The 21,039-nt window shown below is 38.6% G+C and overlaps 1 protein-coding gene across 3 annotated transcripts; it reads right to left on the reverse strand.

The window, feature by feature from the left end:
• Positions 1-1,161: 1,161 nt before the first annotated feature.
• Positions 1,162-20,440, reverse strand: LOC148364734 (6-phosphofructo-2-kinase/fructose-2,6-bisphosphatase 2-like). Of its 3 annotated transcripts, none has more exons than XM_088338928.1 (16): positions 20,257-20,440; positions 19,997-20,077; positions 18,639-18,764; positions 16,113-16,209; positions 14,766-14,832; positions 14,605-14,679; positions 14,430-14,486; positions 14,218-14,342; positions 13,363-13,570; positions 13,099-13,245; positions 12,915-13,019; positions 10,584-10,713; positions 10,447-10,509; positions 10,134-10,198; positions 6,139-6,306; positions 1,162-2,578 (listed from the first exon to the last, which is right to left on the reverse strand). In XM_088338928.1, the coding sequence occupies exons 2-16, from the start codon at positions 20,055-20,057 to the stop codon at positions 2,513-2,515; spliced, it is 1,560 nt and encodes a 519-aa protein (XP_088195054.1). In that variant the 5' UTR covers positions 20,058-20,077; positions 20,257-20,440; the 3' UTR covers positions 1,162-2,512. The 3 variants fall into 3 exon arrangements, with proteins under 3 accessions (XP_088195054.1, XP_088195056.1, XP_088195057.1); XM_088338930.1 differs by lacking the exon at positions 6,139-6,306 and adding an exon at positions 8,919-8,945; XM_088338931.1 differs by lacking the exon at positions 6,139-6,306.
• Positions 20,441-21,039: the final 599 nt, after the last annotated feature.

Genomic DNA, 21,039 nt, shown 5'->3' on the forward strand with positions numbered 1-21,039 from the left:
CGTCATGCAGTAATATCTGAAGAAAGTGTTAATTTAGTTATAATCTTGCCCTAGTAGCATATAACGTTTACTACGTTGTTATTAATGACAATAAAGCCTATTCAATTCAATTTACCACAACGATGATGGCCAGGGCCAGCCCAGGTGTGAGTTCTTCAAAACATTTCTGTTTTTAAAACTAAAATGCTCTGAACTGGATTTGGAAACATATTCAAGCCATTGTAATACGCAGGGTTGGGTAGGGTTACTTTAACTTGATTACTTTCAATTACTTTTAGATTACTCCAATACCAAATATGCTAATAAAAGACAAAATAAACTAAATATGAATAAAATGATGACTCACAACACGTGGTAAGCTTTCTCTCCTGGCTTTGATCTCTGGCAAAACTAACATGCGACAGAAACAAAATAAAGATAAATCCAAACAGCTTGCCAACATCATTTTTGCCGTTCCATGTATTCCGTTACTCCCCAAGCCTGCACAAAATTTAGTCATTTTATTCATATTTAGTTTCTTTTGTCTTTTATTAGCATATTTGGTATCGGAGTAATCCAAAAGTAATTGAAAGTAATCCAGTTAAAGTAACCCTACCCAACCCTGGTAATACGTTATTTAACAGTGTAAACCAGACATGACGGGTGGCTGATACTGGACATTTTGGTACAATACAGATTACATCCAAGTAAAACATGTTGGTATTGATTGATATCGACATCGATACGTTTCGCTTGGAATGATCATTGAATAAATGACGCATAACAGAGATTAAATTGTCTAAAAAAATGAAAAGGTCAATAAGTGCTTTGACCAAAAACTACATTTCCCACAATGCCTGTCAACTACAATATCTACGAAGTGACGGCCATGCGCAATTGCGCGGCAGTGCTTCTATAAGTAACATTGAGAAATAATCCCCAAAATGTCCATCCATTATCTGTACCGCTTATCCTCAGTAGGGTCGCGGGGATGCTGGAGCTCATCCCAGTTATCTTCGGGCAGTAGGCAGGGGACACCCTGAACTGGTTGCCAGCCAAAAAAGTCCCAGATATTGTTATTTTTGTTATACTGTGTTTAGTATATACGAAATACGATACACCTGTATTTGTAGCCATATTTTTTGTCGATGCAACTGTAACATTTCTGACTTGACAAAGCAATGAATTCAGAGGTTTTTATTCATTTTACATATCATTTAATTACAGTTTCAAGTTACACACTACCATTTGAAGGCAGCTATTACGTTAATGTGCCCCTCTGTGAAAAGGAATTCTACACTTCTAAGACATTTTTTCAGAAAAAGTTTTTTTTGTAGTTATTGAGACCTCAAATAAAATCTCATTGAGAAAATTTGTCATAATTAAGTCAAAACGTGTGCATACGGAAACATAGCATGTAAAATACATATTTGTTAGTAACTTACCTAGGAAAGGAAAAATAAAACTGAGGGATAATATACAATATAATGTGATAACGTTTTCACTTGATCACAAACACATTTTACCTGAATAAAAATAGAGCTCTGCCATTTTTGGGATACGTGTTATTTAATTGCTTCAACATTGTGACCAAGAGATGTGCAAATACAAGCAGCTTCGACAATACTGTACAAAAACCACCCAAAAATACTCCAATTCTATTTTCCAATCCAGACCCTTGTATAAGCTAAAAAGGCACATGTATCGGTTTTACACACATTCTTCTTGCATTTCGTCTTTCAGTCAATTAAAACCGCATACAAATGTAACAATAGAAATACAGTACAACCGACATCCGTCTTTAAAATGGGGAGACAACATAGGAGTTATAATTCAGTAAACTCACAGAAAATAATGCTTAAGAATTACTAGGGACGTGTTCTTCAGCAGCTCCACGAGTGCTTTTTCGTATTTGACAAAACATACCATATTTTGATAATTGACTTTTTAAAATATGTTTCAGAAAGTGCACCAGCGACAGGTTCTCCTTGCCCAAATGCGAGGGTATTACAGTACTTTTTCAATTGATTAATTACCACAGCGCCTCTAAAATATGCTCTAACCACAAATGTTTAGCAACACAAAACAAAAAAAGGAAATGACCAAGAAATTAGTATATCATTTGAAAGATTTCTAAATTGGGACACTTGCAAGTCATTGGTTTAAGACTACAATGAGACACTGGTATTTGTGACCACATTGCTCTGGCCTATTTATTTAAAATATGAGAATAGTTTTTTGTTAAATTAAAAAATACATCACAAATATATAAATATATAGGGTTTTTTATGATTATAAAATTGTGCTTGATTTTAAATAATCGGTACCTTCCCTTCAACTGTGCAACCTGTTCTTTAGGGGGAAATCTAATACACACGGCTATAAATATGAGACAGACACAACTGCAGCGTAATCCAGTATTAATAGTCATTTTACAGAGGATAAAGAATGTATGCCTGTGTTTATCCTGAAGCTAGGTCAATCGTGTATGTCAAGGCACCACTGTTCATACTTGTCCATTTTGCTTCTTCACTCAAAAGCGGACGCAGCCGCTCGTTTCTTCAGGGTTGTCAAAGTCGATTCCTTCGCAAAGGGAGCCCTGCAAAGCAAAATATTCATCATTCAATGAGCACGTTTCTGAATTTAGTGTGAGTGCAAAAAGGGGGATGAAGCACACTTGGAATGTTGTAATGAGTTTAACCCTTCGATGCATGGCCTACCAGTACATAAAGTACAATTTTCCATGAGTGGGGTTGAAAATTAGCTGTGGGAAATAAGAATATTAATGGCATCGTGTCATAAACATGTTTTATGAGGAATACCTGGAATATGACAATATTACAAGATTTTGAAGAATAACAACTTCAATTTATGCATCCAAGGGTTAAGAACTGGACGCAAAGTGGGAAAAAAAAAGGTTTGGACATCCAAAATACTCAGACATTTCCTATGCAAGGCTTGAAGGTTTAAAGATAAAGAAAAACTGAATAGAAATGGAGGGACAGAAAACAAGCAGGCGTACAAACATGCATTTTTTTCCTGCTAATTTTGGACCAAACATGCAGACAAACAAAAAAAAGTCAAATCAAATGCTTTACTTTCAATCTCTTGTGAATAATTTGTGCTATATGTTTGCCAAGCACAAAGACTGTAAACCAGAAACATTGGTAGACTTCTGTATTCTTTCAGCGAGTCTTCTAAAATGTGCGGCAACGGACATCTGGGCCAACATTGGCCCCGTTTTCGAGGACAGTTCCCTGACTACCCCCCAGCCTGATTCATTGTTTATGCACAGTTAATTAACAATGTTAATTATGTTCAGTCAAAGCGTGTTTATCAAGGCTTGCTGTTGTTTGTGTATGGACAGTGATTACACAAGCTAATTAGGCTTATACATTTGGCTTTTGGCCTTATGTGCGTATTAATGAATATCAAAGTATATATACTGAGTGTATTTGGTTGTTGAAACAGTCAATAAGTTCTTCTTCTTTGAGTTTAACGGTGGCTGGAATCCATTACTTTAGTGCATTACTGCTCCCTATTATTACTGTTATTGGTCTCTGTACCACTCATACACACACTAAAAACAAACTCCAATGACTCTCCTGAAATTCTGTTATAAAGTCCCGTACTCCTTAAAATCGGTAAATTAGTAAAAGTATCCTTAGTTTAAGGCTAAGACTCAAGTCCAGCAATCCTTTAAGTCAGTGATTTTCAACCAGTGTCCCGCGACACACTGGTGTGCCGTGAGAAATTATCCAATGCCACTTTTTAAAATCTAAATTTTATAAAACATTTACGAATCATTTTCTGCAAATATTATGTCATTGTCAAGTGTCTGTGCTGTAAAAAATGGGGTATTATAAATTGTATTGTAATTGAATATAATATTCAGTGTCATTTTATAACATTTCTGGTTAGTGGTGTGCCGCAAATTTATTCTAATGTAAAAAACATGCCCTGGTTGAAATAAGGTTGAAAAACACTGCTCTAAGTGATATTTCTTTCTTCTGTAAAGCCCATCTTCATCTTCTCCCTATTCAATTTGTACCTCCTGCATTTTATTATTTTATACTTGCTGATTTGTGCTTCTGACCATCTTTACACAATCTAAAGTTATGTTCCCGTAACGGTTTTAACGTTTCTGTCATGATTACTGAATCGGGGCACCTGCAGCTGCCCCGTTGGCGCCAACAGCCCTGGTCGCTGATTGGCTCCCTGCCTCTTTTTAAACCCCCGGCTTCCAAAAAGAAGCTGTAAGACCGTCCTGCGAACCTATGCTTTCAGCTAGGCAAGCTCTGTACCTTCCGACAATCTTCTGCCCTGTTTTCTCCTGCCTGATACCTGTTGCCGACCTCTTTTCTGGACTCATTACTGCCCTTGCTCCCCTGTCCCGGCTATCTACCAGTTTTTCCCGCTGCCTACGACTATCCTCGCTCGACATGAAAGTGCCACTTCAGCGTTCCTGCCATCAGCTACCCGTGTCCGACGATCATCGGATCGAGGAAGCAAGCACTGCTCTCTTTCTCAATAAAATTGAGTAAAAATGAACGCTATTGGTTCCTATCTCCCTTTCTGGCTTGTGACAGTTTCAATTAAGGCACTTTGTCCAATCTCAAGTCTTGTTATCACACTCTCCACTCTACTGTTTTTGCCACCAATGCTTGCTGTTTTAGTATTTTGTCGAATTTTATACAAGGTTAATAAAACATCTTCATGGTCAAATTCAAGGACTTTTTAAGGGCTTTCAAGGCCACATTCCAATTTTTCCAGGACCATTAAAAGAAAGGTTTACCACTGGTAATCGCTACTTTAATTCTTTTCATGGCCTATAACAAAAGTCCATAATTGATACGTAATCCTTGCACTAGTACACTTTTGATCATTTCATAGTGCCCTGTTTAGGTGTAGCATATAGAAAACGCTTAGCAAAAAAAATAAATAAATAAAAAATTGTTAAGATAGTCATCTCTGTGAATTACCTTTTCTCTCATATTGTAAAGTGGATCTTTTTTTTCATACTTTGCAGCCTAATGTTCGTGGAATTGTACCATATTTTAGCCATTATTTGTTTTTTCAGTTTTTTTTAGCCATCATTCATTAAAACGACAGCCTATTGGCATCTTGTTCTTTTAACCTGTCATTCTGGGGGCGACGCAAGGGGGCGATAACATTTTACATGATAACACCGTACAAACTAATGCCAGCTCCTGTTAATCACAAGAGAAAAAGAAATGCGATGGCATAGCGAAGCCACCAGAGATCAGCATCTGCATAATTCTAAGCTGACTTGTTTCATTTTTCTTCATTTATTGCGTGGTGTGTCGAGTCAGAAGGCAAAAATTTCAAGCACCTCCTCACCTAAACATTAAGCTCATTTCAAACCTTGAAAAAAACAACTTCAAAATTCAAGCTTTCAAGCAGCTGTTTATACAGGTGTAATCTTTTGCTCTTTTTGTCCCACATGCCGCCCTATATCTGATTAATTCTTCCCTTATTGATTACTTGCATTATAACCCTATTAGCTCTCAGTGTCCTAATTGCCAACAGAATGGGAACTGCCATCCCTTCCTGTGTATTCTGGTGATTGTGTACAGAACCTGGTATAATATTTCCTGCCTACTACTGCAGCTCAGTGGCTTTGGGGGTATGGCGCCCGCCCCGAGACTGGGAGGTTGTGGTTTAAGCCTCGGCCGAGTCATACCTAAGACTTAAACATTGGTACCCGTTGCCTCCCTGCTTGGCTTTCAGCATTAGGGGTTGGAATTGGGGGGTTTGGTCACCTAATGACTCCCAACACCTCAGTTGGGTTGGGCGAGGGGGCTGGGAATCCCCTCTTCTGTATGAATCTCCCAAAAAGAGTCAGAAATGACTCTAGCCACCTCCCACTAGGGGGATATGGCTGCGGTATATATGTATATATATACTACTGGAAGAGCTTCAAATGTATTTCAATATAAAAGCACAAAAGAGGAAGTGTGAGATTAAATATATGGATTTTACTAATTTAACATATTTCCTTCATAAGTTTGCACCTAGCAACGTGTATTAGCTTCTGCTTTATTTCTATTGAAAACACACACATGAAACATGGCAGGGCAACGAGGGTGAGTGGGTGACTGGTTAACTACAGGACCAGCAAGGAAGATGACAACTGACTTGGCTGGACCGTCCCTCGGGCATCAAAGCCGTCGGCGTAGGGGCAAGGGGCAGCCAAGGTTGGTTGCCAGCGCTGTACAGCCGAGGACGCTTGACCTGGTCGTGACTGGACAAGGGCGTGTAACTATTCCGTCGGAGTAAATGGGCTGAGTCCTTGGGGATTTGACCCTGGTGGGTGCGTGGAAAAACAAAAATGTAAAGCTGGAAGGAGGTGTGAAGACAGGGGTGTTAAATGTTGACAACTAATTGGATGTGGTTAAATTAAAGACAAAGGAAAGGATAGTGAAAGAATCGGGTTGTAATTAATGATCCATTTCAGGCCGAGCAAGGCTCAAGCAATATTTGTCATTATGAGGGAGTCGTTGGCTATTCATACAATTCTGGTCTTTTAGCAGCAATGTACCGTATTTTCCACACTATAAGGCGCACCGGGTTATAGGGCGCACCCCGAAAAAATAGTTTTTGGTCCTATTTTTGACATACATAAGACGCACCGGATTATAAGGCGCTACAATGGGAACGTGGACAAAACAGTCAGATAGTTCAGTCCAATTTATTACCCCCTTAACATTCCCAAAGCTTGCAAAGACGCAAATACGTGTCGAGAACACGTGCGGATGCGGTGTCCGTACGATGTCACTCAAATGCATCGTTCCATCATTCGGAAGGTTAAAGTCTTGGGATTCAAGAAATGCCAAACATTCCTTAGTTTCTATTTTCTTTTTCGCTCGCAACTTTACTGTGCATATGACAATAAACACTTGGAATTGAGTTTAATTTAAAAATAGACACTCCATTCCATCCATTATCTGCACCGCTTATCACAGAAACATCGAGTTCAGTCTGAAACAAGATACAGGGACAATATAAAACCCGTAGTAGCTCACCGAAGTCGTTGTGTTCATAATAATGTGCAGCCAATGTCCTCTTATATTCGTGAGGGTAGTAAATCCAGGACAATAAAATATGTACAAATACAGAATAGAAAAAAATGCTTTCTGTATGCCGTCAGCCACGTGCTATACGCATTCATCTTTTTCGGCCAATTGCAGGCTTTGTTTTGCCGTTTAAGCCAATGGCAGCCTGTAAATGATAAAAAGGATCCGCCCCTTGACCTCCGAATAACTTTAGCCAATAGTGATCAATTCAACTGATGATTGACACGTCTTTTTTGGCCAATTGCAGGCTTTGTTTTGCCGTTCAAGCCAATGCCAGCCTGTAAATGATAAAAAGGATCCTCCTCTTGACCTCCGAATAACTTCAGCCAATAGCGATCGATTCAAATGATGATTGACACATTGGTTAGCCAATGAAACGCCGGTAAATAAATCCCAGCATACACCGCGGACTACTTGGCGTTCGGGGGAAAATCTAGTCGGCGGCGGCAAGTTAGTTGCAAGACTTTGCGAATTAATTTTGTTCCATAAATAAGGCGCACTGTATTACAAGGCGCATGGTCAGCTTTTGAAAAAAATAAAGGCTTTTAGGTGCGCCTTATAGTGCGGAAAATACGGAAATTCAAATGTGCTATAACTAACCTAATAGTTACCGTATTTATTTGTGTATAACGTGCAACTCATATTTTTGACTTTTTCCTAGCCCAAACTTTGCAGTTGGATGAAAGGGGAATTAAACCCAGGACGCGGACTGGAGAGCACTGAATTCTAACCACTGGACCACCAGTGGTATAGATAACATACAAAAAGGCAGTACATTTTAACTCATTATCACACTATTTTTAATTACGGTACCAGAGGCGATTGTTACTTTCGTTGTGAGTTACGCAGGGATCAGAATGGAGATTTTCATTTTCAGCTGAAATAGCCAGCGTCCAGGAATAAACCTGGGCGGAAACCCCCCACCCCCCACCCCCCCAAAAAAACAAACAAACCTGGGTTTTAGGCAATTTACTTGTCCAAAACCATGCTTATATTTATCATTTAAGTAACATTTTTAGAAGATTAAAATAATTTGCCCACATAACTGATTTTTTTTGTAAATACTGCAAGATAAGTTCAAATGCAGTTCAGTCCCTGCAGCTTGTGCGACAATGCGGCCAATTTTTCTAACGGCCGCCAGGGTGCGCCAGAGCAATAAAGGAAAGAGTGAGACAGTCGGATTTTGAATTTGTTTGCTACGCAAGAGAAAAAGTGAAAAAGTCGGAATGCCTTTGGGGTTCAAAAACAGCGGAATTCCGCGGATCCGCGGAAAATTCTGATCCCTGGTTACGATAGAATAAATGCTATCCATTAGGGCGGAGCTTTGGCCCACATAGCTCAGTTCTAACACAGGGGAGGGAGAAGAAAAAAAGTGGAGGAGTGATTCCCCGGAGTTTTGCATTGCAAATTCTTGAACAAATTATATTCATTGTCATTGTAACATTTAAAATTCACAACGAAATGAAGATTCATATCTGGTACCAGGCCTTAAGATAATAAAATAAAACCCAATGCCTTTTTATATGTTATTGACTTCACTGGTCGTACAGTGATTAAAGCTCTCAGCACCACAACTCAGGTTCAAATCCTTTTATCGCCAAAAACAGGCACCAAAACTTTAAATTATTTTTTAGGTGAAAAAAGAAACAAAAATATGGTAAGTGAGAAATATAAGGTTTTGTATTTAACTTTTCAACATTGAATTTTTTTTTACCACCAAATATTACATTTATTAGTGCCATTGATTAACTCATACGCCAGTGACTACCCCCCTGTAATGCACAGCAAGGATAGGCATCAAAACATTCCAGAAAATCGTATTGGGCTGTTGTGATATCAAACCTGTTGTCTGGCCAGATGTTTCCCAACCTTGATTGAGGCAAGAAACATATTTTTCAACATGAGAAAATCTTACTAAACCACTAAATTAAAAGTCATAAAACATAGGGATGCTATAAAGGACAACACATATATTTGCTAGATTTGTAAAAAAAAGTTCTTTTTTAAATTTCCAATTTCCACTTGGGCAAAGGCCTTTGTGTCATGGCTGATTTGACTGGCAATTAGAGGGACAATGTAATATTTGACCACTAAATGTTGCTGATATTTGCAGCAACCGAAAATGATTGCTTCAAAGCACAAGGAAGAATAATAAACTCAAAGTGACCAAATTGCACCATTTTTCTTATCATTGTTCTGCCAAGCCTTTCACAAGGTTTTTGGTCTTTTGGAGTACCCTTAGCCGCAAGTTGGAAGAAAATCATCTCTACTTCCTCTTGGTGAGCCTCATGTTATGTTAAATAAATAAAAACATTCTCGACCTATGAGTTTTTCAAAATATGCCCATTTATGATTGTTTATGTAATTCTTCTTATTATTCTTATCAATATTGTTTTGTAATAATATATATATTTTTTCCCATAGGAGGTGCTAAATAATACACAATGTCCCTTTATTGGAAGTTCTGAATTGACAGAAACACTTTGAAGATACTTGGCCTAGTTGAAAGTGGGAACAAGGTACAAAACAGTGCTAATACCAGAGCTGCTAAACATTGAAAATCATTTTTCAGGGCGGAGAGAGAATTTTCAGACTTATAATTTTTTAAAAGAGCGCAATTTTTAAGTGGAAAGTGGTTCCTAGACAATGTTAAATTGCACGTCGAACTTGCTGCTACTGCAAGTGTGCAGCAGATTGCACTAATGTACAATAGCCAATAAACAATGTCAATACAACAATGTTTGATTCTTTCTTTTGTTTTTTATAATTATTTTGTTATTGGCTAATAACTGGCGTAGCAAGCTATGATAGAGAATGTGGTAGAACTGTTATACATTTAGCCTTGAAATCAGCTTTTACCTTTAATTCATAACTTTATGGAGCTATTTAGCAGATATGGATAACTGATCACATTGCTTGATTGTTAGATCTTACGAAAGACCAGATCATTCTAACAAATTTTTCGACTTTTGAACTTAATAGCGTGCTCGCCTCAGTTTTCTGACAGTGCAAAAACTGAGCCTGTTTATTTAAACAAAAAAAAGTTGTCATACTCACAAGGGGTCTGTCGCGATGTGTGTTCACGGCCTCCACATCGAGATAAAACATTTCTACTTTACAGCCTGAAAGATTGAGGAAGTATGTGTGTGAGACGTATTTAAAACATTTACCTGCTGCTAAGAAATGAGAAAAACTAGAACAACAAAATTATCGAATACCCAGAAATGTATCTGAGTCAAACTTCTCCCTACTCATTTGACACAATTCAATACCTTTGAATAAACAGCTCTTCTGTGGCATCTTAGAATAGACATATGGAGGGAAAAAATGCAAATGGCACAAAAAAAAAAACATTAAAGTTGATACATACCATATGCCACAGGGGTGAGTTTGAGGACGGTGTGGAGAGGACATTTCATATAGGGAAGATCTTCTGTAAGAGGAACAAAATGGAGAAAAAGTCAGCTTCAAGGAAGTAAAAGAACGAGTGCCCTTGACCTCACACACCTGCACTTTTGTCCAGGAAGTATGCTAGCAAACAGCGCATGACCGCCTGGTGGCAGATGACCAGCACGTTGCCTTGTCTCTCCAGCTCCATGATAACCGGCTCCAGACGCTGGACCAGATCCTGGTACGACTGAGGGTGGAATGTCGGCACAGGGAAAGTTTGTCTTAGGTAAACAACCAGCCATTGGCAAGTGATTCAGATTCAGATTCAGATTCAGATCTACTTTATTGTCATTCTAGTACACGTGTATACAGAACGAAATGTCGATGCATCTGACCCCCACAGTTTCCTTGAATGTACAGATATAAATAAAGTTGTATTGTAATTGGCTACGTATAGTATTTTACCATAGTGCCGATAGTGCAAGAAGAGTAGCTAACCAGATGTGCAAAATGGGCAGTCAGGTTAACAAGTCAGGTACACAGTAACATTAACACTGTAACAATAACGCTGTAATTACCATAGTGCAGAGAGCAATGTGCAATGAGTGGCAAGCTATAAAAAACTGCCAGTAGTGCAAAAAGTCAGATTAGCAGCCGTTTAGATTTAAGTTAACTATATGTTAGATTGACCATTTAACAGTCTAATGGCCAATGATGTTACTCAATTTAAAGCCCTGGTGTGTAATATTGAACCACTAGATGGCACCATTGTCTAATGCGAACGAAAACCAGCGCCGAGAGCACAACGTAACAGCAAAAGATGACAGACAAACACGGCGGCGACTACTAGGTATGGATTCCGCTGTGTAAAAAAAAATAAATACAAATTTCTAGACCTATGATTAATTTTTAAAGAAAGATTAATATTGTAATGATAGTTGGTGTAGTTTTGCCTGGTCTTCAAATCAATGTATCTTTTTGACTGAGTTTTTGTACCACTATAAGTCACTAAATATTACACATTGTCCCTTTAAGTGCAATAAAAAATGCTTATAATGCCAGGGTTGTTCGATTTGGAGTATTAAACACTGAGAATGCCTTTAATGCCAGGGTTCGTTAATTTGGTTTTATTCTGCTTGCATTTAAGAATGCTTATTAATCTAGGGTTAGTTTATTAGATAGATAGATAGATAGATAGATAGATAGATAGATAGATAGATACTTTATTCATCCCTGTAGGTAAATTCACACTTCCATTAGTCTCCCTTGTTGTTTATTAACAGATTAACATGATGCCCTTGGGGTGCTTGTTGTAGTTTAGCAGAGTGGATGACTTCACACGCTAGTCCAAAAGTTCGACATCCCTGCGGCAGATGGAAATCTTTGTGCCCAGGGATACACCACCTCGTGTTAGCGAGTCCACCTCCTCTCTATTAGTTTGTTTTTGTGAAATAAAAGGGGGCAATATGATTAAAAATTAATGTAATATTAATCATTTTTACATTAATATGTTGCCGTTTTGGACAATTTAAAATTTAATTGATGTTGTTTTGTGTAATTTTACCCAATTCAACATCTATTTCAGCCTGGTCATCCTGGAAGGGGGATTACCACTTGTGTGGCCCCTTTTCAAAGTTTCTTATTTTCCTAGTGTTAAGTTTTTCTTTGCCCGTGGGTTTGGTTTCAGATCAGGTGACTGTGTAAATGTAGGCTGTGCAGTCTTTTGATACGTTTGTGATTAGGGGCTATACAAATAAAGTAGTTATGCTTAGATGCCAGAGTTGTTATATTTGCTATCACTGCATCGTTTTCACTGTTGACCAATCATGTTGCGGCTCTTTGATTTTCTACACCCTTTAGGGTTGAACTTATTCCTGTAACCTAGTTTTGTTAATTCTTAATTTTAATAAAAAAATAAAGGGTACACAGGAGGACCTTTAGAACAGGCAGATTATTGTACATGTTGAGGGTTTTGTATGGTACTCTTTGTTATCGCATTCTCAAAAGGAATACATGTCTTCTCTCTTTTTTTGAGCTTGTGTTGTACTGAAAAACCATCACAGTTTGTGTAGTAACATGAGAAAAATACCTAAAATCTCAGGAACTGTCTTATATTCTAATTGTACAATATTTAATTCAGTTTTACTGTGTTTCTCTATATAAATAATATATTTTTTTGCATTTCATATTTTTTTGAGTAACTTTTCCAAAAGTATTTTTCTAGCAGGACAAAAATAGTTAAACATAAGAGATACATTTAGAAAAAAATACCTAATATAACCAATGGAAGATATATATGTTTTTGTTTTAGCTAGAAAAATAAGCCAAAGTGTAGCAGAAATTTTGCAAGAAAATCAAAATGATTAAAATAAAATTAAGACGTAAAATGAAGAAAGTAGTACTAGAAAAAATTCTCCAAAAACAGCCAAATGAGAAAAGGTCAGTCACCTCCCCGCCTGGATAGCGGTAGTGATATTTGTCCTGGTCCCTTAACACAAACTCCTCTGGGAACGCCCTCTGGATCATCTCATAGGTCATCTCTTCGCATACACCCTCAAATTAAAAAATAGAAAAAAACCTTTTGAGTACAATCGTCCTGTTGAATCGCATCAAAACTGTATATGATGCCAACCGCGTCAATTTCGTTGAGTATCTTCCACTGCTCGTAGGGGATGGCCAACTCTTCCGCCGTCTGTATTGTGCGTCTCAACTGGCTCGTCCACACCTTCAAATCAGAGAGCTCATGCTCCTCAATGAACTTCCCTAGGGCGCAGGCGAACTAAAAAGTACATAAAAAGAAATTAAAAAAACAATTGAAAATTTCAAGCTGTTTTTTTCCATAGTAAGACTGTTATTATAGAAAATTACAAACAATAAATATATAAAACTGTTTTACCTGTTTTCCACGGGGAGAAAGTTCAGAATCTCCTCCAATGCGGCCCTGGACATTATGATCACTCTCACCGTGGCGACACAGGTAGATAGAGTGCGAGTGCACGTGGATGTTCATGAGGTAGTAGACGATCTTGCTCTGGATATAGTCCTGTACCCGGTTCACCAAAAAACGACGGCCCACGTTTATCACTTTGATGAAAGACAGGTCCCTGCAAAGAGGACGTCTCAGTTTAGCCTCTATTGGCTGTTTGTGGAATTGCATATGTCTTTGACCACACTGGAAAAAAACTGAAATTAATTAAAGTTTTATGGGGCATGCAACCTTATTCGGAGATTTTGATTTGACAACAGAAGTACTTGCAAGCGCAGAAGTTCTAATTCTAAAGCAGTGGTCAGTATTACCTGTACCGGGCCTTGGGTTGTTTGGTATGGGCCACACAGAACAAAATGTGCCTTATTTTTTGCCCAAGATAAGATAATCCTTTATTCTTCCCACAATGAGGAATTTTTCTTTTGGTACAGTCGTACGACAATAAATAACAGCTAAGGATATAACCAGTATAAACAAGTATTTAAAATACTTATACTGTATTCGTGTGTAAACACATTTTTTAGTTCTAAAATACACTTTTGATGCAACTTAAGACACATCATCACTGTTGACACTTGGGTTCACTGGGTGTTTTCGGGTCTCACAACAGACACCCTCGCCCAGGGTACCCAGCCAGGGTTGATCAAGTCCTGGCTTGTGTCTTAAGAGCCTGTAACCATGTGGGGCTGCTTGGCACTAGTTGGCGCTAAAAATGCACACTCTCCCGTTAATAAAAATAAACGGTATATTTTCTGGAAGTCTTACTTGTCGTAATCATCAGGATCCAACGGTTGATAAGTCACCTTGTAACACTCGATACGTTTTAGAAAGTCATCCATGACCCGCTCTCGGTGCCTCTCGGGGTAGTCCGGACTGGACACCTTGACTTCCTGTTTGATGGCATGCAAGTAGGCGCTTTCTTACATAATATCTTAGCAACAGCACGTGGATATGAATAGAAGCTTTCCAATACCTACCATGATATTGGCAGCAATGACCTCTGGGTCGTCACACACAGATTCCACAAAGAACACCTGTTGGCAGAACTCCAGCATGACTTGTGGTAAGACATTAGAGCAGACCTGGGCACTGTGGTCCTACATAATTTCCCTTAACGGCTACTCATGTACTTTATTGTTGGCTAATACTCACCTTGAATGCATTTTCCTTCGCAAACACCTGAATGAGGTCTCGGCGTTCTCTAGTCGTGTTGGTTGCGTCAAAAACCTGGCATCAAAAACGTCAGGGCAAAATGCTCTTTCATTTTGGGAAGATAATTAAACAAAATGAGAGCATATAGAGGCACGACTCACAGCGATTTGACCACCCTCGTCCGTCAGGTACACTTTTACATCTCGGAGGGCCACAAGCGCACACTGCCTGAAATAAGGGCAAGATTACTTTACATTTTTTTGCATCTTGGTGCAAAGGAACTATGTCAAGGGGGGATTTCATGTAGACAAATGGGCTGCTTCTCTGTCATCCTGTGGCATTAAACCATCTGTTTGTCAAATAATACCGTATTTTTATCGAAGCCTCAATGTGTCATATTTGACCACTAGATGGCACTGTGTTGTTTGGTGCCAGCAAAGCCCAGTGCCACAGAGCACAGCGTGGCGACAGGATGCCGGACAAACATGGCGGGAAACTAAGTGGGGATTCCACTGTGTAAAAGAAATACACATTTCTCAACCAATTATTTTTTTTTAATAAAAATTAAAATTGGTATGATAGTTCATGTATTTTTGCCTAGTTTTCAAATCAAAATTTTATTTTTTTACAGAACGAAGGATTTTTTTGTACCACTGGGAGGCAACAAATATGACACACTCTCAATTTTATACTAGTATTAGAATTAACCATATTTCCAAATATGCCAGAAATTTGAAAGTGAGCCCTATAATCCAGTGTGCCATATATACAGGAAAATATGCTGGATACAGTTGGAAATACATGTTACAATTAAATGATAATGCACAGGTAACTAATTTGCCTTTGAGAAACATATAGCCTGGTCTTTTGGTTAGCATGTTAATAGTTTTCTTGATTCCCAATGTGTTGTGCGTCTCGAACAGCTCTGACAAAAGTAAGATAGAAGGGGATGGGCACAGTGGGAAAAAAAATATAAAGGCTTTTTGATCTAAGTTGGGTATACTTAATAGAGATGATATTATACTTTATATTTTTATATTTATATATATATATATATATTATTCAACATTTTAAGTATATCTCAAATGATTTTACATGTATTCATTTATCATGCAACCCTAGCGCTTACTACAGTTTTAATTCAATGTGCCTTATAGTCTGGTGTGCCTTGTTTATGACAAATATGTCACTAAAACTATTTTTAAGAATGCACCTTATAATATGGTTCACCTTATAGTGTGGAAAATATGGTTTGCTTTGTGTGAGAAAAGAAACAGAAGTATAAGAGTATGAAGAGTTCATTCATTGATCCTGGTAAAAACACTACATACTCAGAGTGATGTCATCCATATTTATTTTAAGCTTCCATGTGAGCCACGATAAATCAGGCCACCAGTGACAGCTGCAGGTTTTGCTTTCATATTTGGGTCAGCAGCGTAAAAGCCGTCCAGTGTCTTACTTGGTTTCATAACAGCTCTCGTGTCATGGTGTTACGAAGTATAACTTACTTCCTGATTTCCATAGCTTCTTTGTTGTCGTGCCGGAAAAAGTCGTAGGACTTGTAGGCTCGGACGGCTTCTCGACGGTAGACGCCCAGGTTGAACACTGCAGAGACACGACGGGCGTGACATAAAAGCTAGTGTGCGGATCTAAATTTATCAACGAAACAATTAAACAAGTCCTATTTTTTGAGACACATGGGTGTCGAGTACAGAACGAACACTATCTTTAGATTATATAATGGGATGGGGGGAACACTATATTTTACTAAGATGTTTAAAAAATGCCCAAAATATGGGAACAAATTGAATAAAATTTATACTGGTATTTCAGTTAAAGTCAGTTAAAGCACAATGCTTCGGTTGTTTTCCATACGAGCCAACGTTTCAACATTACATACAAATCAAGTCAAATTTGTTTATAAAGCCCTTAATCAGAAAAATGTCTTAAAGGACTGCACAGGATTACAATGACACAATTACCTGATCTTAAACCAACATACCTGTCAATTGCTCACCTTTTTCATGATTGAAATTACCCTTACTAAACTATAATGAGCCTTAAAAACACAATGTGGCAAATATTAACTCACAGCAAGACGGATTATGTAGAATTGAAAAAAGAGGTAATTTGTGTAAACAAGTTTATTTTATTTGCTACACAAACAACAAAAACAATTCAGCATTTCCTCTATTTCCCCGCTTGCAGTAAAGTTAGTGTTGCTACTTTTGTCTTTTATTAGCCTATTTGGTATTGGAGTAACCCAAAAGTAATTGAAAGTAATCAAGTTAAAGTAACCCTACCCAACCCTGTATATAGCAGTGTAGGATTTTGCAGACTTCTTCTGTTCTATAGTTGCAATCTGTAACATAAACTCTTCAATTACGTTTAATTTGCGAAAAAAGATGCCATGGTAACATAACAGAACCCATTGTCTTCCTATAAACTGTATGTACTTTCCTCACATGGCTGAAAACTCTCACTGTCAGCATCCACTACCAGCAACTTTCACATCCTTTTTACACTGAACGCATGACCAGAAATAAGGACCTTTTGTTGATGATTAATCCATCCAGCATATTCACCGTAGAACGATTCCAATTATTTATTTGTGTCGACGTGATTCTTGAGTTATTCTCCTCTTGTCGGTTCTTCCATGCTTAATTTTGCAATTATAACTGGTTGATTAGTTACATTATAACACAAATGCCTGACCCTGAAATATATAGAAACTGATACAATGTGATGGGCGTGTACATATCATGCTTTATCGGCAAAGCCACAATAAAAAAAAGCTTGATCGAAGGTAGCATTTGCTACTTCACCACAATATTTGCAGCGTTGGGCACGTTACTTTAAAAAAGGAATTAGCCATAGTTACTAACCACTTTTTCCAAAAAACAACTGAGTTAGTAACTGAATTACTCTGTAGTAAAAGTAACAAGTTACCAGGGAAAGTAACTATCTCTGTTACTTTAAGATGATATTTGTCAAAGAATTTGAAATTTTCTGAGCAAACAGGAACACAGTGGCAATTGATGTCTTTGACTGGAGTTTACTTGTAGAGATGGGCATTCCGAATATTTTAGAGAATCGTCTTTTTCGGCTTGGCTCCGTCGGGTCCCAAATGGCTCTTCAGTTTGTTTTTGTTGCTTTAAGCTCTACATTACCAATTATTATGTAACGTTATGCCTAACTTAAAAACAAAAAACAAAAGAATAAAGAAAATTTAATAAACTTTACATTTTTATAAACACACTGACACTGAAAAACCTGGGAAATATAATTCAAATTTTTAAAGATCTACAAAAATAAATAAAGTAAAAACATTTTGTAACCTTGTTTATGCTCTCCAAAATTAAAGTCAAAAACACAGAATCACTAAAAAGTCGAAGGAAACCAGCTGTTGATTGGTGAGGTGCCGGGTCCATTCGTTTACTTCCAAGAGCCAGCTCATAGAGATGTTTCTTTCTTGAATGACTCGTGTCAGTTGCACCAATGACAACAGCACTGTCAAATATAGGGCTCACATTTTTCGCAACTCAGACTTCATTCACCTTTTCTTTTGGCGGTTAGTAAGTACTATATTCGTAGTCACTATCTAACGTGTGATAGTCTCTATTTTGAAAGGTGGCATGAGCCAAAAAGAAAACTCAGTGGAGAGCAAAAAAGCGCACCATTGAAAACGGCGTCAAATTTGCGGGGCCGGAGGAAACCCACGCAAGCCAAAGTAACGCAACGCTTTTGACGGTCAGCAACAGTGACAGTGTTGTAACAACAGAAAAACTAATTAGTTAGATTGCCCAGTTACTGAAAAAAATAACGTAACAACATTACAATTGTATACTAATCATTTGTGTCTGTGGCGGAAGACCCTAAAATATGCAGGACAGATGCCCTTGAGGACCTGACTTTGACATCAGACAGTTTAGCCAAGAAGAGTGTAATTCTATGAGTTATGGTCCAAATTCGAAAGCCAGTTTATATATGGTAAAACGTGCTACACATTCCAAAAAAACACCATTTAGTTTTACCTTTGGTGGGGACGCCGATCCAATTGAGGTATCGTGTGAGCTTCTTGGACACATACGTCTTCCCTCGGGCGGGCAGACCGATCATCACGATGACGGTAGGGATATTTGTCATGTAAGATGCCCACGCTGCATTGAAAACAATGTGAATGGTTCCAGATGAAAATATGGTCATTGTTTATTTCGTTTCTCCGAATGATTCAGTAATAAGGTTCATTTTTATTTAACTTCAAAATGTTTGATTTTTTTTTTTTAAAGATTAATTTTCCAGCGGTATGGCAGTCAGTGGTAAGGGTCCATGGCACAGTTTGTATGTTCTCCCCGTGCTTGCGTGGGTTTCCTCCGGGCACTCCGGTTTCCTCCCACATTCCCAAAAATCGCATGTCAAAGTAATTGGCTGGTCCAAATTGTCCCTAGGTGTGAATGAGCAAGTGAGCTGTCTCTGTGTGCCCCGCGACAGGCTGGCAACTAATTCAGGGTGTACCCTGCCCACTGCCCAAAGATACCTGGGATGGGCTCCAGCAACCTCGCCACCCTACTGGGGATAAGCGGTGCAGATAATGGATGGATAATTAATATTTCATCATCATCATTGGGCAGCACGGCGGCGCAGTGGTTAGCGCATGTGCGGCACAGTTCTAAGGTCTTGGAAACCTCCTGTGTGGGTTCAAATCCAGATACCGGACTTCCTGTGTGGAGTTTGTATGTTCTCCCCGTGCTTGCGTGGTTTCCCAGGCACTCTGGTTTCCTCCCACATTCCAAAGACATGCATTTCAGGTGGATTGGCCAGTCCAAATTGTCCCTAGGTGTGAATAAGCGAACGAGTTGTCTGTCCCTGTGTGCCCTGCGATTGGCTGGCAACCAGTTCAGGGTGTCCCCTGCCCACTGCCCGATGATTGCTGGGATGGGCTCCAGCACCCCCGCGACCGTACTGAGGATAAGCAGTGCAGCTAATGAGATGAGATCATCATCATCTATTAATAGAATATTTGTGCAATGTATTACTGTGCTGACCGTCTACAGAAGAAGAGCGAGGCAGACAATTAACTTGCCTCATGGCAGAGGGCAATAGCGAGACCAAGGATTCTCATTTAGTGCAGACCTTAACCTCAAACATAGAATCAGTGATAGTATTAGCAAGCTAGCAGCAATCCAACCCATCCGATAATTGATTTCTCGATGCATTGACTTTTTCTAACAATGGAGGATTACCCATCTTCATTTCTAAGTTAAAGTAAGACAATAAAACGGTTATAGGCTATACAGTTTATACATTCCTCACAAATCGGATTGTGCCTCTCCAGAAACTAACCTCTGATACACAGTCCAAGCCAGCAGGTGTACCTAAAGAATTGACTTACAGCATTTCTTCTCATTCATCCTCTCGTCCGTCGTTTGGCTGAAGCGGCGCAGGTTCGACATGGACGATGAAGCAACCTCGTCTGGACACAAAAAAATCCCGAGGATTTTTTTCATACAACAGCAGCTGCAGACCGTTTCAGGATACAAGAAATGGTTCTGCCCCTCTGCCACATCACCGCTCCGAAAATCGAGGCGGGAAAATTGGCGACAACACAGCATTTGCCTACGTCATTATGTGAAGAGTTTTTATTTTTCATACCTCATAAATTGACCGTCCGGAACGAGCAGAAGGGTGAATGAGTGTCTTGGGGGTACCGTCCTTGGGTTCCGAGCGAGTCAACCCAGCTGGTGCCCTTCCAAAACCAGTAACGGAGGTGTGTGGTAGTACGTCACAGCGACCCACGCAAAAGGACCGGTTGTTCCGCCGAAAGGTACTATCTTGTCGAGACGTCCTACCAATGCCTACTGCGCATGCGCAAATGTCTCATTGCGATTTTCTACGGAGAGTATTTAACATTTTGCTTTTGATTTTGTCTTATTTGACTCTTTCACTACTTCAAAGTACTGATTTCTGACGTGTTTTTCTGTGGTAACTTATAACATGATGTTTGGTGACTACGGTAGCTTTATGTAGGCATGCCAACCCTCGTTATATGCAGGGTAGGGTAGGGTTACTTTAACTTGATTACTTTCAATTACTTTTGGATTACTCCAATACCAAATATGCTAATAAAAGACAAAATAAACTAAAAATGAATAAAATTACTAAATTGTGTGCAGGCTTGGGGAGTAACGGAATACATGGAACGGCAAAAATGATGTTGGCAAGCTGTTTGGATTTATTTTCATTTTGTTTCTGTCGCATTTTATGTTAGTTTTGCCGGAGATCAAAGAGATCAAAGCCAGGAGAGAAAGCTTACCACGTGTTGTTAGTCATAATTGTATTCATATTTAGTTTCTTTTGTCTTTTATTTGCATATTTGGTATTGGAGTAATCTAAAAGTAATTGAAAGTAAACAAGTTAAAGTAACCCTACCCAACC

This window comes from Urocampus carinirostris, chromosome 6 (genome assembly GCF_059441175.1).
Source record: "Urocampus carinirostris isolate Australia breed hairy pipefish chromosome 6, RoL_Ucar_1.0, whole genome shotgun sequence".
Lineage (NCBI taxonomy): Eukaryota > Metazoa > Chordata > Actinopteri > Syngnathiformes > Syngnathidae > Urocampus > Urocampus carinirostris.